Genomic DNA, 17799 nt, shown 5'->3' on the forward strand with positions numbered 1-17799 from the left:
TGTACTGAGGGTCCACATAGGGTTTATCTTGTGAGAGTGAAAATAGTGAGCTTGTGATTGTGCTATCATGGTGGAGTGGGTGGAAGAAGGGAAGGGGAATTTAGGAATGATATAAGAATTACTTTCCCAGTCAGTACATGATATTCAGCATAAAGGCCTCTTTGGTTTCTAGAATAGATTTCTATTTAACCAAAGATACTTTTATATATTGTATTTCACTATTCAAACTAAAAATATTAGCATTTTTGCTAATCAGGTTTTCTTAATAAGCTTATTATCTGTGTCACATATGTATTCATATATTTATTTACATTTTTAAATATTGAGTTTCTGTCACCCATTATTATTTATTAACTCCATCTATTATTTTTCAGAAAAACCCTCCTAGTGTGCTGGTTTTAAGGGAACCTGTCCATTATTAATATGAAGGACTTCATTAAAGTAAACCAACAGTGATGTCATATCTGGGCAGCTCTATAGTAAACATGTGGCTTTGTTATGCCATGTTATATGCCTGACTTCGGCTGATCATACCACCTGCACTCCCACGCCCTTCTACAGACCATGTGGTTTGTTTACCACTTCACGCCACACCGTCGTTAAACAAATCACATGGCTTGAGCTCGCTACCAGGACTATCTCCAACTGACAGCATAAGTTTACTAACAGGAGTATGGGAATCCCTTGGACTGGGGTCACTTCCATTTCTGCATCAGGCCGTGGAGCCAGAGCCGGCCTTAGGCATAGGCAAACTAGGCAAATGCCTAGGGCATTTGGTATGCTTAGGGGCACCAGCAGCTTCTGCTGATTAAAATGATATGCGGCATGCCTATATTCTGTGTGTGACTGCGGCTGTATCTGCATACAAATTGCTACGTTGCGTGTATTCCTGGAAATCACTGTAAATGTAGCATTTCGTATGCAGATACAGCTGCAGTCGCACACAGAATATAGGCATGCTGCATATCATTTTAATCAGCAGAAGCTGCTTGTGAATCCTAGCCATGTAGTAAAGCAAATAATATGCATTTTCATAAACAAAAGGTGCCCGACAGTAAGCAGAGCTGCCAGCTGACTCATGCCAGGCATCTCGTGCAGAAAAAGCGGCGGTGCTAGGGGGCACCAGCCAAAATCTTGCCTAGGGCATCATATTGGTTAGGGCCGGCTCTGCGTAAAGCTGGATGTTTTCACTCAGTTTACTACCTATATAAAGACTGTTCTAAAGGAACTTAAAATCATTCCCTGAGAAAGAGAAACACATTCTTGAAATGCACAGGAAGCTGCTTGAACTCCAGAAAGCGGCATTTCATCCTGAATGTGTGATGCCTAAATGGAAACCTGAGATTCAGGAACCTCAGATTTTATACCAAACACCCATTTGACATCTCTAGGTAAAAGTCCCTAGTTTTAATGGTTTTATACTCCTTTTTACTTTTGTTGTCTCCATCATTGTCCCATAACCTTCTGTTTGGTATACAACTACTAAAGTGGACAAATATGTTTTAGGAGATCTATAGGTGCATATTTAATGATATATAGTTATATATTGATATACTGTATTTATTACGATCGATATAGTTGTGCTATGATATTGTGTTATATATATATATATATATATATATATATATATATATATATATGGATAGGGGTAACAGCGACCAGCTGTGTTTTTAATTATTATTTACTAAATCAGAGGGCTAAAAATCTGGAGAGTAAAAATGGGATTTCTAAAATGGATATGCAAATGGAGGCGGATACACTGTTTTCGTAGAAAAATATAACAATAATTTTATTCTAAAAGCTGAAGTTATAAAAAAACAAAACAAAAAAAACAGGAGAAAACATATAAAAGAGATGAGAGCCTAAATATATAAAACGACTTAAATAATAAATATTTTTATCTAAAAATGAGAGACTTTGAGCTAATCTTAGTGTGGAGAATCACTAGGGTACATCCAACATGTTTCGGCTGTCTGACTTGATGAAACACATTTTTTTTTAAATATATTTTAGGATCTCATTTCTTTCATATGTATTCTCCTATGTTTTTAAAAATTTTTGTTAACTTTAGCTTTTAGAATAAAATTATTGTTATATTTTTCTACTAAAACAGTGTATTCACCTCCGTTTGCACATCCATTTTAGAAATCCCATTTTTACTTTCCAGATATTTAGCCCTCTGATTTAGTAAATAATAATTAAAAACACTGCAGGTCGCTGTTACCTGTATCCACATATCTATATCTTCTTTTAAATAGCATTTTACCCATGCTAAATACTTAGGGGCTGGCTGACACCCTATATTGATAAGGGAGTGTTTTTATATTTGTCCATAGTGACAATTTATATATTGTTTTACACATACGCATGTGGCGCCATACTCCTATTGCTTTCATACACAGTATGTGTGTATATATATATATATATATATATATACACACACACACACACACACACACACACACACACACACACACACATATATATATATATATATATATATATATATATATATATATACCTGCTGTGTCGCTTCCGCCGGACATCTAGATCCCGGGAGTGCAGACAACGGGACCGGGACGGCGTGGCTGTGGTGGCCTGGCGGTGGGAGGATTCTGGGGGTGAGTGCACCTATATATTTGTTTTTTGTTCACAAAGTTTGTCCTGATGAAGGGGAACATGTCTCTGAAACGTTGAACTGATGCAGTGGATACACTTTGGTTTTTCACCTGAAAGTCTCTGAGTGCCACCTCACTTTCACCAGATGTATGTGGGGATGCAACACCCCAGGGGAAGGCACATATATATATATATATATATATATATATATGTAGACGTATGGATTAGTACTGCGCCACATGTGCGATAAGACAGATATGTTGTTTAAAAAGGCTAGTCACTATGACACTCCCCTATGCTACTAACGGGGCGTCTGCGGTTACCCTCAAAGAATATAGGGGTGGTAAAACCCTAAAGACAATGAAGGAAAAAGGAGGGGATGAAGGTGAGTCGCGACCTCGGTGTCTGTAAAAGGTATAAAATTGCCAGTATGTTGCCACTGTGAAGAAGTCTCATCAGACGAAACGCGTTGGGTGACTTGTACCTACCTCACTTTAAGATAAGGATACTTTTAATTTGCTCTTTTATTTGGTGCTTTTAGATCAGTTGTGTATTTTATTGTCCCAATTTTTATGTATCTCCTTTGTTTGAATTTTATGTCAATAAATAGCTTTTATATATTTTTAAACATACTGGCAATTTTATACCTTTTACGGACACCGAGGTCGCTACTCACCCTCATCCCCTCCTTTTTATATATATATATATATATATATATGATATCTATACTATCTAACTATATTTATTATGGTACTGTGCAAAAGTTTTAGGCAGGTGTGAAAAAATACTGCAAAGTAATAATGCTTTCAAAAATACAAGTGTTAATAGTTTATTTTTATCAATTAACAAAATGCAAATTGAATGAACAGAAGAGAGATCTAAATCAAATCAATATTTGGTGTGACAACCCTTTGCCTTTGAAACAGCATCAATTCTTCTAGGTACACTTGCACACAGTTTTTAAAGGAACTCAGCAGGGAGGTTGCTCCAGATATATTGGAGAATTAACCACAGATCTACTGTGGATGTAGGCTTGCTCAAATCCTTCTCTCTCTTCATGTGATCCCAGACAGACTTAATGATGTTGAGGTCATGGCCATATCATCACTTCCAGGACTCTTTGTTCTTCTTTCCTTTGAATATACTTCTTAATGACATTAACTGTATGTTTGGGGTCATTGTCCTTCAGAATAAATATGGAGCCAATCACATGCCTCCCTGAGGGTATTGCATGATGGATAAGTACCTGCCTGTATTTCTCAGCATTGAAGACACCATTAATCCTGACCAAATCCCCAACTCCTTAAATGCAGCCCCAAACTTGCAAGGAACCTCCACTATGCTTCACTGTTGCTTGCAAATACTCATTATTGTACCACTCTCCAGCCCTTCAGCAGAACAAATTGCCTTCTGTATCAGCCAAATATTTCAGAATTTGACTCATCTGTCCGAAGCACCTGCTCCCATTTTTCTGCACCCCAGATTCTATGTTTTCATGCATAGTTGAGGTGCTTGGCCTTGTTTGCAAGTTAAAGGTATGACTTTTTGGCCGCAATTCTTCTACTTGTGGCCAGACTTCTCCAAACAGTAGATGGGTGTGCCTGGGTCCCATTGGTTTCTGCCAGTTCTGAGCTGATGGCACTGCTGGACATCTTCTTATTTTTAAGGGAAGTAAGCATGATGATCATTATAATCCTACAAAATCCTTGTGACTTTGTGCAAGTGTACCTAGAAGAATTGATGCTATCTTGATGGCAAAGGATGGTCACATCAAATATTGATTTGATTTAGATTTATCTTTTGTTCATTCACTTTGCATTTTAACTGATAAAAATAAACTATTAACACTTCTATTTTTTAAAGCATTCTTACTTTGCAGCATTTTTCCACACCTGCCTAAAACTTTTGCACAGCACTGTAAACACATTTTCCCACCTTCCTTTTCCCTTCTTCCACCCACTCCACCTTGATTAGTGCCATCACAAACTCACCACTTTCACATTCTGTAATGCTGGTTCTTTATGGGTAGAGCCCAGGTATTGTAAAGCCACTTTTCTCCCACAGAAGCACTATTTGAATATCACTATCCCAGTATTACTATCCCATTTAAAATAGGGTTTATCCTGCCTACTTCACCCTGCTGTGATCACCCTTCATACATCCTGGAGATAGTATTTTTGTGGGTCTCCCCCAAAATGGCTGTTTTCAGGGGATTTACTGCAAATTTATTTTTTTAAATATGCCCCTATATGAGAATTAGTTATGGATTACTAAGAAGTTCCATGAAGTGCTACTTCAATGTTTTCATACTGGTCACCAAAAAACAATCTGCCTTCAACCACCTTTATGATACACATTTGTTTCCACCGAGGAGGAACTCTTACTAAGTGTGGGTTTACAAAAGTACAGCTATTACTCATAACAACCAATTATATTCTGGCTATCAGTTATCTGTTACATTCTACAAAATGACAGCTGTAATTGAGATTATTGCTATGGGCAACTCCTCCACTGTTATTAACCTACACCTTAGTAAATGTACGCTAAAGTTGCTATAAAATATTCTATAAGGCCTCAGAGTGGAAATGTTGTCATCCTCACTGTATGTACTGGAATAATGTTCTTCACTTTAATACCAAAGACACAAATGAATAATATACTTACAAACTGGAATATCAATATGTCTCACATATAACGTCAATTTTTTTTTTTCTACAAATACTTTCAAAGTAATTCTAATAGTGAGTAATGACTATAATGGTAGAATTTACATTACTACACATAAATGTACAGTAATGTTTCTAATGTTATTAGGCCAATATGTTCTAAACCTATAAGATAAACAAAAGGTAACTGTAACCTAAGTCAATGGGAGCAGCCTACAACAAAGCAGAATCTAGGATTATCTGCTTTATACCTGCAATACACAGAGAATTCACGAGGGGAATGCAGCACAAATATCATATTCCCAGATATTGTACACTTTACTTAAATAGACAAATACTGGCCAGTAATTGTTGGTTATACAATAGCTGTTACAGCTTCAGTCAATGGGATTCCTGTATTCTCAACAAAAAATATTAATGGGAGACCCATACCACTGATACATTTTCATTCCTAATCTAAGTAGTTTAATAGCCAAATTATTTAAATTATTATATGTACAGTATACAAGATAGATAGATAGATAGAGGAAAAATTATGACATGTAAGAAATCATCTGTTTTGAAACATATGCCTAGATATTTGTCTTGAGTACTCTACCGGGACCATTGAATATGTCATCATCATAAGCATGTCTTCATTTTCAGCTCGTATGTAGGATTCATGCGGCCTATGGCGCTGACTCCTTTTGTTTCTGGAGATGTGAGGTTCTGCATCTTCTAAGTTTTTCTCTTTCATCTCTGATATTAGCTGTGTCAGGTGAGAGGTCATTATGTCCTCCTGAGATGGTCTTTGGTAAGATTCCAGCTGCCTCATTCTAGAAGCAATGTCCTTCCACTGCAGCAGGATGAATAAGGTTCCACCTAAATTAAGCATTGTGATAACTACCAGCACAGCTATTACACATCTGATTGCCATACTAAGTTTTTCCCTTTCAGAACAAGTCACCAAAGTTTCAATCCTCTTTGTCCCCATTCCTGTGGCTGATGTTAAGCAAGCACACTCTGCTGAGCCTCTTTCTCCTCTGACCCTCCACAAGAAGAGCACTGTCTTCTTCTGGGCACAATGCACTGTTCATGGGCTGCAGCCTGCTTAAGTGATTCGAGTTGCCGTGGGCAGTTTATGAAAGATTATACTTTCAGATTGAAATGAGTGATGTGGAAATAATGGCAGAGGCGTGTGCCCAGGAGAGGCAAGGAGGGGCCCTATAAGGGAATGGAGGGTGGCTTGGAAGCATCAGTCAGTCTACATTTTTCATTTATAGATCAGCAGTCAATGAAAAGAGACTGTCAGAAAACTTTAGTGACACTTCATTATATGGAAATATTACACACGCATTAGGCACAAACCACAGCTGTGTGATCAAGATTTCAACTGTTCAGAAGACATACATTGGAAACAGGCATCTTTTAAACAGAGATTGTACCTAATTAGTTTATAATCGGTTTATAATTACATGAAGAAATCTCCTTCATTCCACTCACTGATAAAGACCTGACCGCAAATTTTGAAAAACATTTAAATGTACAGTATAATGAAATCTGATATATGTTCCAAATAACAGCCTCTATTAAGTTGCTTTGCACAGCATTCAAGAAAATGGAAATGTATTTTATACTTTTTTTTAAAGTTTGTAGAGAATATTAATCTTCCGTAGATGTAATACAGTACTTTGTGGTTATGGAAATAAATTTGTATATTATCCAATATGTAGAGATGTACATATCTTTATGGTTCCTTTCAAGGAGAAGCCTGAGGAGGAGATGTAGCTGACATCTTTGGTGGTGGAATCATGCTCTCATGTCAATAGGCCCAGCCCCCATGTCTTTAAAATGATGCAATTTGCAGGTCCGCACAGAGGGGACTGGGCTAATATGAACTCCTCCCTACAGACCAGAGATTCCCTGCATTATCTCTCCATCCTGCCCACTTACTTCTGGAGGTGCAGGGGGCCACCTGAAAAATGAGGAGTCTCCCGCAACTTCTGGGAGAGTAGGCAAGTATGCATCAACATCAATATTGACTTGTATCAGCTCAGTGACAATGATACACCTGGAAAAAGGTATACTTATGCATCCGTTCAGCACTCATAGCCTGTATTGGAGTTTTCCTGCCCACATTGAACCTTGTCTACAGATAGGAAGGGAAGATGCAATTGTAAAGCAATACTTGTACTGGAGTACATTCAGATGTGGACTGTCACAACTGAGGGCTGGTGCTGACCAGGAGTGGCCTCAGTTGTAGGGGCTGGTGTGTATGTAAACCTGGGCGGCAGTATAGGGCTTCTAGACATGTAGATAGAGTTGTTCCACCAATGCCCGAAGGTGTGACCACGACAACAAGGATAAACTTAATGAATATTTATTCAGCACAGTTCAGATGGTACACTGCAGTAGCAGTAGTAGAATATGAGAAATGATTAAAAACAGTACACAGTTCCACTGAATGCAGCAATAGGTAAAATGTCCTTAGGTGTGGTATCCACAACAAGAGTATCTTGAGGGTTTAGGAGATTAGGAGATGGAAAGTCCTTTCACCAACACCTGTATGCTGAAATAATGAGATGGAGATATGAACTGGTCAACAGATGTTATACAGAGGTTGAATGTACTGTAGAGTAGACTGCCAGGTTTGCCGGTTGGGACCGGTGATGGAGAACTGCTGAAGAAGTGCAGATGAACCAGTGTTAACAGGAGGAGAGTTGAATGACACTGATGACACTAGGGATCGGTGTTATTGAAGAAAAGATGACTGAGCACCGATGGTATCAAGGAAACTGATGGCGGAACATCGATAGTACTGTGAAGCTGAACACCGCTGGGAGCCAGACGCTGGAAGCCAGTGTTTTAGAGCACTGCCAGTAGCAGAGAGCAGTAAGAAAACTGTGAAGTCAGGCTGCACCGCAAGGTGGTAATTGGTGCGGGTCTCTGATGGAATGAAGACACAGGAGCTGGAATACCTGGAACTTAATCATCAACCACAGGAGCAGAGACAGGTTACACTGGTAATGACAACCAAAGCACTGACAACTTCCTGGTTCAGGATCAGTCCCTTTATACCCTTAGCAGTGCAGGGATTGGATAGGCAATCAGGCAGAGTTCAGCAATGCTGTGGATTGGTGGAAATAGCGTCATGTGATTAGGACCAACATGGCTGCGCCCATACTGGCACTTGGAGGGAAATCTAGTTTGTAGCACCACATGGGGTTTTACAGTAATGGCGGCAGCGGCCACAGGAGCCAATGGACGCCAACCCGCGCATCAGACACACGGAGCCAGCGGCAGAGACCACAGCGAGTGAAAGACGCCACGCAGACCCGCCTATGCACTTGAATTACAATGATGGTGGCAGAGACCGCAACTGACAGGAGATGCCACGCAGAGCCATCCAAGCGCTAGAAGCGCAGCAATGGCAGCGGAGGCCGCGGCGGCTAGAAACACCATCCAGACAATAAGTTCCTTATGACAGCATCTGCAGACTGGCAGAGAGGAGATGTGAAGTGAGGATGTTAGCAGCATAACTGAGACCTGGCCCTGGAACGCTGAGCCAGCCTCGGGAGACACCTGAAAGGTAAATAATGGTGTCCTGTAACCCGGATCGTGACACGGACCATATGCAGTGCAAAACAAACATGCAAAACCGGCTCTGCTAATGTGTGGATATTCAGCTTGGCATCAGGACCTTCATGCTCAATGAAGTATGGATTTTTTTCCCAGTAATAATTTAAGTCCTGACCACAATAATTTTCCATTCCCCAAATCCCACAGGTGCTGTGTAAAATAAACAAAAACAAATAATTCAACCTTAACTAAGCACATTTTATAATGTTTACATCTGTAACTAATAAAGTATTAATGTATAAAGACACTAACAATGATGTGGAAAGTGAGCAGAGTGTAGGCATGAACAGATATAGGGGGTTATTCAGAGATGAACGCAGATGGCTGCATACACAGCCAGATCTGTGTTCATCTCCGCACATGCTGGGGGCCGTCCAGCACAGGGCAAGGTCACCCATCATTTGTGATGCCGCCTCCCGATGCATCATCAATCTAATTGTGGATGCATCAGAACTAAGTTTGACCCAGGCTGCACTGTCATGTGGTCAGCGGGAAGTATTTTTTATCGGAGTGGCTGCGTGTGACATCACGGAGCCTCCCCGAAAAACGGTCCAGCCCCATTCACCCTGCCTTGCCCCCCCCAACACCGCCCCGCCTCCCCAAAAACGCCCACAGCTGTCAATCACATTGCGGTCGCATCCATCTGGGATGCGGATGTAATGTGTGTGTCTGTACAGTCACTGTGCAAACTGTGCTGCGGCAGACTCTGAATGACCCTCATAGCCTTTACACTAATTCAGGTCCGTATGTTTTATGAGCTATGTCTAGTAGAGCTGTATTACCCATTAGAAAACCTACAGTAGGCTCCAGAAAGGGCCCAGTAGGCATTTAGGGCTCACAATTACTGTAATTATTATTATTATTATTAACAGTTTCTTATATAGCGCAGCATATTCCGTTGCACTTTACAATTAGAACAACAGTAATAGAACAAAACTGGGTAAAAACAGACAGAGGTAGGAAGGCCCTGCTCGCAAGCTTACAATCTATAGGGAAATAGGCATAGATACACAAGGATAGATGCTACCTATTGCATAATGGTCCACCAGATTGCTAGGTTCTTAATGGGTTGTATGATGATACCCCACAAAGTTATCCAAGTGTCAGGAGGGTGTGAGACTAAAGAAAGACAAGATATGTGATGTTATGAATATTCTACAGAGGATTTAATTAGATAGGGAAGCACTGAAGGTTATGTCGGTGGGTCTGGAATTTGATAGGCTTGTCTGAAGAGGTGAGTTTTCAGGGAACATTTAAAGGTTTGGAGACTAGAGGCGAGTCTTACTGTGCGTGGGAGGGCATTCCACAGAGTGGGTGAAGCCCGGATAAAGTCCTGTAATTTTGAGTGTGAACAAGTAATGCGTGTGGATGAGAGACGTAGATCTTGTGCAGAGCGGAGAGGTCGGGTAGGGAGATATTTTGAGATGAGTGAAGAGATGTATGTTGGTGCAGTTTGGTTAATAGCCTTGTATGTGAGTAAAAGTATTTTATATTTAATACGGTAGAATACCGGTAACCAATGGAGGGACTGACAGAGCGGATCTGCAGACGATGAACGTCTGGCAAGGAAGATTAGTCTCGCAGCTGCATTCAAAATGGATTGTAGTGGTGAGAGCCTATGTTTGGGAAGACCGGTCAGGAGACTATTACAATAATCAATGCGGGAGATAATGAGAGCATGGATTAGAGTTTTTGCTGTGTCTTGTGTAAGATAAGGGCGTATTTTGGATATGTTTCTTAGATGTATGCAACATGATCTTGAGACAGATTGAATGTGGGTAACAAAGGACAGTTCAGAGTCAAGAATGACACCTAGGCAGCGAGCTTGTGGGGTAGGGGTGATTGCAGAGTTCTCAACAGTGATAGAGATATCAGGTTGGAAACTACTATTGGCCGGTGGAAATATAATTAATTCTGTTTTGGAAATATTAAGTTTGAGGTGGCGAGATGTCATCCAAGATGAAATGGCAGAAAGGCATGCAGTGACACGGCCCAATACAGATGGTGACAAATCAGGGGAGGATAGGTAGATTTGAGTATCATCCGCATACAGATGGTACTGAAATCCGAAAGAGTTGATTAGTTTGCCAAGAGATGTGGTATAGATAGAGAAAAGCAGAGGACCTAGGACTGAGCCTTGCGGTACTCTTTTTTGTATTTGTGTATTGTTTTTTTTTTTTTATAAATGGTGGACGGAATGGGGCCCAAACCAGAGTCTTGCCTAGGGATACTGTTGGATCTTACTCAGGCACTGCTCTCCTGTTATATTAGGAGACTGCATTAGATGTGGATAATTGCTCCATCGATTTCCATTTACAAAACCCTAATACTGTCTTGAAAAACTAGGACACATGGAGCCAAGATTTCATAGCAGTGTTGTTTGCTTTTCACTATCCATGTTCGCTAACACCAAACTGCTGGATATCTCCTGTTATGATTGAAAGTCTAACGTAGCCTCGCTGAATGCACTGCTGGAAGCAGGATCACAGTGTGATAAACTAGAAAATAAGATTTTACTCACCGGTAAATCTATTTCTCGTAGTCCGTAGTGGATGCTGGGGACTCCGTAAGGACCATGGGGAATAGCGGCTCCGCAGGAGACTGGGCACAGCTAAGAAAGATTTAGGACTACCTGGTGTGCACTGGCTCCTCCCACTATGACCCTCCTCCAGACTTCAGTAAGGATACTGTGCCCGGAAGAGCTGACACAAAAAGGAAGGATTTTGAATCCCGGGTAAGACTCATACCAGCCACACCAATCACACCGTATAACTCGTGATAATATACCCAGTTAACAGTATGAACACAACAGAGCCTCTCAAAGGATGGCTCAACAATAACCCTTGTAGTTAACAATAACTATATACAAGTATTGCAGACAGTCCGCACTTGGGACGGGCGCCCAGCATCCACTACGGACTACGAGAAATAGATTTACCGGTGAGTAAAATCTTATTTTCTCTGACGTCCTAGTGGATGCTGGGGACTCCGTAAGGACCATGGGGATTATACCAAAGCTCCCAAACGGGCGGGAGAGTGCGGATGACTCTGCAGCACCGAATGAGAGAACTCAAGGTCCTCCTCAGCCAGGGTATCAATTTTGTAGAATTTTGCAAACGTGTTTGCCCCTGACCAAGTAGCAGCTCGGCAAAGTTGTAAAGCCGAGACCCCTCGGGCAGCCGCCCAAGAAGAGCCCCTTTCCTCGTGGAATGGGCTTTTGCAGATTTAGGCTGCGGCAGGCCAGCCACCGAATGCGCAAGCTGAATTGTGCTACAAATCCAGCGAGCAATAGTCTGCTTTGAAGCAGGAGCACCCATCTTGTTTGGTGCATACAGGATAAATAGCGAGTCAGTCTTCCTGACTCCAGCCATCCTGGAAACATAAATTTTCAAGGCCCTGACTACGAGTCCTCCAAGTCCCTAGTAGCCGCAGGCACCACGATAGGTTGGTTCAAGTGAAAAGCTGATACCACCTTAGGAAGAAACTGGGGACGAGTCCTCAATTCTGCCCTATCCATATGGAAAATCAAATAGGGGCTTTTACATGACAAAGCCGCCAATTCTGACACACGCCTTGCCGAAGCCAAGGCCAAAAGCATGACCATTTTCCACGTGAGATATTTTAAATCCACGGTTTTGAGTGGCTCAAACCAATGTGACTTTAGGAAACCCAAAACCACGTTGAGGTGCCACTGGAGGCACAAAAGGAGGCTGAATATGCAGCACTCCCTTGACAAATGTCTGAACTTCAGGCAGTGAAGCCAGTTCTTTTTGGAAGAAAATCGACAGAGCCGAAATCTGGACCTTAATGGAACCCAGTTTTAGGCCCATAGTCACCCCTGACTGTAGGAAGTGCAGAAATCGACCTAGCTGGAATTCCTCCGTTGGGGCCTTCCTGGCCTCACACCACGCAACATATGTTCGCCATATGCGGTGATAATGTTGTACGGTTACATCTTTTCTAGCTTTAGTAAGCGTAGGAATGACTTCCTTCGGAATTCCCTTTTCATTTAGGATCCGGTGTTCAACCGCCATGCCGTTAAACGCAGCCGCGGTAAGTCTTGGAACAGACAGGGCCCCTGCAGCAGCAGGTCCTGTCTGAGCGGCAGAGGCCATGGGTCCTCTGAGATTAATTCTTGAAGTTCCGGGTACCAAGACCTTCTTGGCCAATCTGGAACAATGAGAATAGTTCTTACTCCTCTTTTCTTTATTATCCTCAGTACCTTGGGTATGAGAGGAAGAGGAGGGAACGCATAAACCGACCGGTACACTCACGGTGTCACTAGAGCGTCCACAGCTATCGCCTGAGGGTCTCTTGACCTGGCGCAATATTTTTCTAGCTTTTTGTTTAAGCGGGACGCCATCATGTCCACCTGTGGCTTTTCCCAACGGTTTATAATCAGTTGGAAGACTTCTGGATGAAGTCCCCACTCTCCCGGGTGGAGGTCGTGCCTGCTGAGGAAGTCTGCTTCCCAGTTGTCCACTCCCGGAATGAACACTGCTGACAGTGCTAACACGTGATTTTCCGCCCATCGGAGAATCCTTGTGGCTTCTGCCATTGCCGTCCTGCTTCTTGTGCCGCCCTGTCGATTTACATGGGCGACTGCCGTGATGTTGCCTGACTGGATCAGAACCGGCTGGTTTTGAAGCAGGGGCTTTGCTTGACTTAGGGCATTGTAAATGGCCCTCAGTTCCAGAACATTTATGTGTAGGGAAGTCTCCTGACTTGACCAAAGTCCTTGGAAGTTTCTTCCCTGTGTGACTGCACCCCAGCCCCGAAGCCTGGCATCCGTGGTTACCAGGACCCAGTCCTGTATGCCGAATCTGCGGCCCTCTCTGAGATGAGCACTCTGCAGCCACCACAGCAGAGACACCCTGGTCCTTGGAGACAGGGTTATCAACCGATGCATTTGCAGATGCGATCCGGACCATTGGTCCAACAGGTCCCACTGAAAGGTTCTGGCATGGAACCTGCCGAATGGAATCGATTCGTAGGAAGCTACCATCTTTCCCAGGACTCGCGTGCAATGATGCACCGACACCTGTTTTGGTTTCAGGAGGCCTCTCACTAGAGATGACAGCTCCTTGGCTTTCTCCTCTGGGAGAAACACTTTTTTCTGGACTGTGTCCAGAATCATCCCCAGGAACAGTAGACGTGTCGCCGGAACCAGCTGAGACTTTGGAATATTCAGAATCCAACCGTGCTGGTGTAGCACCTCCTGAGATAATGCTACGCCGACCAACAACTGCTCTCTGGACCTCGCCCTTATCAGGAGATCGTCCAAGTATGGGATAATTAAAACTCCCTTTTTCCGAAGGAGTATCATCATTTCGGCCATTACCTTGGTAAATACCCTCGGTGCCGTGGACAGGCCGAACGGCAACGTCTGGAATTGGTAATGACAATCCTGTACCACAAATCTGAGGTACTCCTGGTGAGGATGGTAAATGGGGACATGCAGGTAAGCATCCTTGATGTCCAGAGATACCATGTAATCTCCCTCTTCCAGGCTTGCAATAACCGCCCTGAGCGATTCCATCTTGAACTTGAATTTTCTTAAATATGTGTTCAAGGATTTCAAATTTAAAATGGGTCTGACCGAACTGTCCGGTTTCGGTACCACAAACATTGTGGAATAGTAACCCCGTCCTTGTTGAAGTAGGGGCACCTTGACTATCACCTGCTGGGAATACAGTTTGTGAATTGCCTCTAACACAGCCTCCCTTTCTGAAGGAGTCGTTGGTAAGGCAGATTTGAGGAAACGGCGGGGGGGGGGGATGTCTCGAATTCCAGCCTGTACCCCTGAGATACCACTTGAAGGATCCAGGGATCTACCTGTGAGCGAGCTCACTGATTGCTGAAGTTTTTGAGACGGCCCCCCACCGTACCTGGCTCCGCCTGCTGAGCCCCAGCGTCATGCGGCGGACTTAGCAGAAGAAGCGGGGGAGGACTTTTGTTCCTGGGAAGTGGCTGTATGCTGCAGCTTTTTCCCCCTACCTCTGCCTCTGGGCAGAAAGGACGCGCCTCTACCCCGTCTGCTCTTTTGGGGGCGAAAGAACTGCACCTGATAATACGGTGCTCTCTTTGGTTGTGAGGGGACATGTGGCAAAAATGCTGACTTCCCAGCTGTTGCTGTGGACACTAAGTCTGAAAGACCATCCCCGAACAACTCCTCACCCTTATAAGGCAAAACTTCCATGTGCCTTTTAGAATCTGCATCACCTGTCCACTGCCGGGTCCATAACCCTCTCCTGGCACAAATGGACAGTGCACTTATTTTTGATGCCAGCCGGAAAATATCCCTCTGTGCATCTCTTATGTAAAAGACAGCGTCTTTAATATGCTCTACGTTTAGCAATATAGTGTCCCTGTCTAGGGTGTCAATGTTTTCTGACAGGGAGTCTGACCATGCAGCTGCAGCACTGCACATCCATGCTGAGGCAATAGCTGGTCTCAGTATAATACCAGTGTGTGTATATATAGCTTTCTGGAGAGCCTCCTGCTTTCTGTCAGCAGGTTCCTTTAGGGCGGCCGTATCCTGGGACGGCAGTGCCACCTTTTTTGATAAGCGCGTAAGTGCTTTATCCACCCTAGGGGGTGTTTCCCAACGTGACCTATCCTCTGGCGGGAAAGGGTACGCCATTAGTAATTTTTTTTATTTTTTTTAAATTACCAATTTTTTATCGGGGGAAGCCCACGCTAGTTCACACACTTCATTCAATTCTTCCGAAGGGGGAAAAACTACTGGTAGTTTTTTCTCCCCAAACATATTACCCTTTTTTGTGGTACCTGGGGTCACCTCAGAAATGTGTAAAACATTTTTCATTGCCTCAATCATATAACGAGTGGCCCTATTGGACATTACATTAGTCTCTTCGTCGTCGACACTGGTATCAGTATCCGTGTCGACATCTGTGTCTGCCATCTGAGGTAGCGGGCGTTTTAGAGCCCCTGATGACTTTTGAGACGTCTGGGCAGGCACGGGCTGAGAAGCTGGCTGCCCCGCATTTGGCATGTCGTCAAATTTTTTATGTAAGGAGTCGACACTTTCGCGTAATTCCTTCCACAAGTCCATCCACTCCGGTGTCTGCCCCGCAGGGGGTGACAACACATTTATAGGCACCTGCTCCTCCTCCACATAAGTCTCCTCATCAAACATGTCGACACAGCCGTACCGACACACCGCACACACACAGGGAATGCTCTGACAGAAGACAGGAGCCCACAAAGCCTTTTGGGGAGACAGAGAGAGAGTATGCCAGCACACACCAGAGCGCTATATAAATCAGGGATTAACTAAATTATATCCCCTTATAGCTGCTATATGTATATTGCGCCTAAATTTAGTGCCCCCCCCCTCTCTTTTTTTACCCTTTTCTGTAGTGTAGACTGCAGGGGAGAGCCAGGGAGCTTCCTTCCAGCGGAGCTGTGAGGGAAAAATGGCGCCAGTGTGCTGAGGGAGATAGCCCCGCCCCTTTTTCGGCTGACTTTTCTCCCGCTTTTTTATGGATTCTGGCAGGGGTATTTATCACATATATAGCCTCTGGGGCTATATATTGTGATATATTTGCCAGCCAAGGTGTATTTATTGCTTCTCAGGGCGCCCCCCCCCCCCCCCCAGCGCCCTGCACCCTCAGTGACCGGAGTGTGAAGTGTGTATGAGGAGCAATGGTGCACAGCTGCAGTGCTGTGCGCTATCTTCGTGAAGACTGATGTCTTCTGCCGCCGATTTTCCGGATTCTTCTTGCTTCTGGCTCTGTAAGGGGGCCGGCGGCGCGGCTCCGGGACCGAACACCAATGGCCGGTTCCATGCGGTCGATCCCTCTGGAGCTAATGGTGTCCAGTAGCCTAAGAAGCCCAAGCTACCACCAGTTAGGTAGGTTCGTTTCTTCTCCCCTTAGTCTCTCGCTGCAGTGAGTCTGTTGCCAGCAGATCTCACTGTAAAATAAAAAACCTAAAATATACTTTCTCTCTAGGAGCTCAGGAGAGCCCCTAGTGTGCATCCAGCTCAGCCGGGCACAGGATTCTAACTGAAGTCTGGAGGAGGGTCAAAGTGGGAGGAGCCAGTGCACACCAGGTAGTCCTAAATCTTTCTTAGCTGTGCCCAGTCTCCTGCGGAGCCGCTATTCCCCATGGTCCTTACGGAGTCCCCAGCATCCACTAAGACGTCAGAGAAACAATATTCAAGTGAGTTCTGACTCTGTTCTATTTGGGAACTTTATTCATTTCAGGTTTTCAAGTTAAAACTAATATAATTACAGTGAAAAAGTATATTCAATTTTGAAACAAAATAGTGATAATAGATAATGTTATAACAATGGATCCAACAAGGTGCAGCAGGCTTGTTCCTAAGGGTGTGGGTGTGAGTTATAGAAAGATGGCTCACTGGCACTGCTCACCCTGCATCTTACAATCTATCTACTCACCCCTCTCCCCACACAAAAATCAAAGAAATGAAGTGAACACTTAGCCAGCGCTTCTCCAGTAGTCCAATGAGTAATTCAATCTCATAAACCGTTCCGTTTAGGGAGGTGAGATATTCAAAAAAAATGGAAGGTATATAGTGCAACACAGTTTTAATATACACATATAACAGACAAATACTAAAAATGTTCTAGAATGAACATAAAAATGCAGTGCATGGCATAAACAAGTTTCTTTCACAAGGAGGCTTTCCTGTCAATGTTTAACAGTGGATAATTACCAGATGTATTGGAACTGTGGGTTAGACAGTTCAAATCACGCTCAAAACAAATAATCCCAGGTCTCCCTGCTGTAGGATCGTCAGAGCTTTCAGTAATGTTCCTTAGTTTCACAGACCAGGTCGCCTCCTCCACCAACGCGTTTCTTCCCCTAACTGGGGTCTTTATCAAGGTGTGAGTATGCCTCTTGTCTG

The 17799-nt window shown here is 43.4% G+C and overlaps 1 protein-coding gene across 3 annotated transcripts in view; it reads right to left on the reverse strand.

The window, feature by feature from the left end:
• The window catches only part of GLDN (gliomedin), a 106533-nt gene that overhangs the window by 47226 nt on the left and 41508 nt on the right, over positions 1–17799 (reverse strand). Inside the window, exon 1 of one of the 3 annotated variants that reach the window (XM_063926077.1) lies at positions 5884–6379. The exons of the other annotated variants lie outside the window; for them this stretch is intronic. Within the exon in view, the coding sequence (XP_063782147.1) occupies positions 5884–6258 (375 nt within the window). The 5' untranslated portion in view covers positions 6259–6379. Of the gene's footprint in view, positions 1–5883; positions 6380–17799 lie in introns of those variants that run through there. 3 annotated transcript variants of the gene reach the window in all.

This window comes from Pseudophryne corroboree, chromosome 6 (genome assembly GCF_028390025.1).
Source record: "Pseudophryne corroboree isolate aPseCor3 chromosome 6, aPseCor3.hap2, whole genome shotgun sequence".
In the NCBI taxonomy this organism is placed as follows: Eukaryota; Metazoa; Chordata; class Amphibia; order Anura; family Myobatrachidae; genus Pseudophryne; species Pseudophryne corroboree.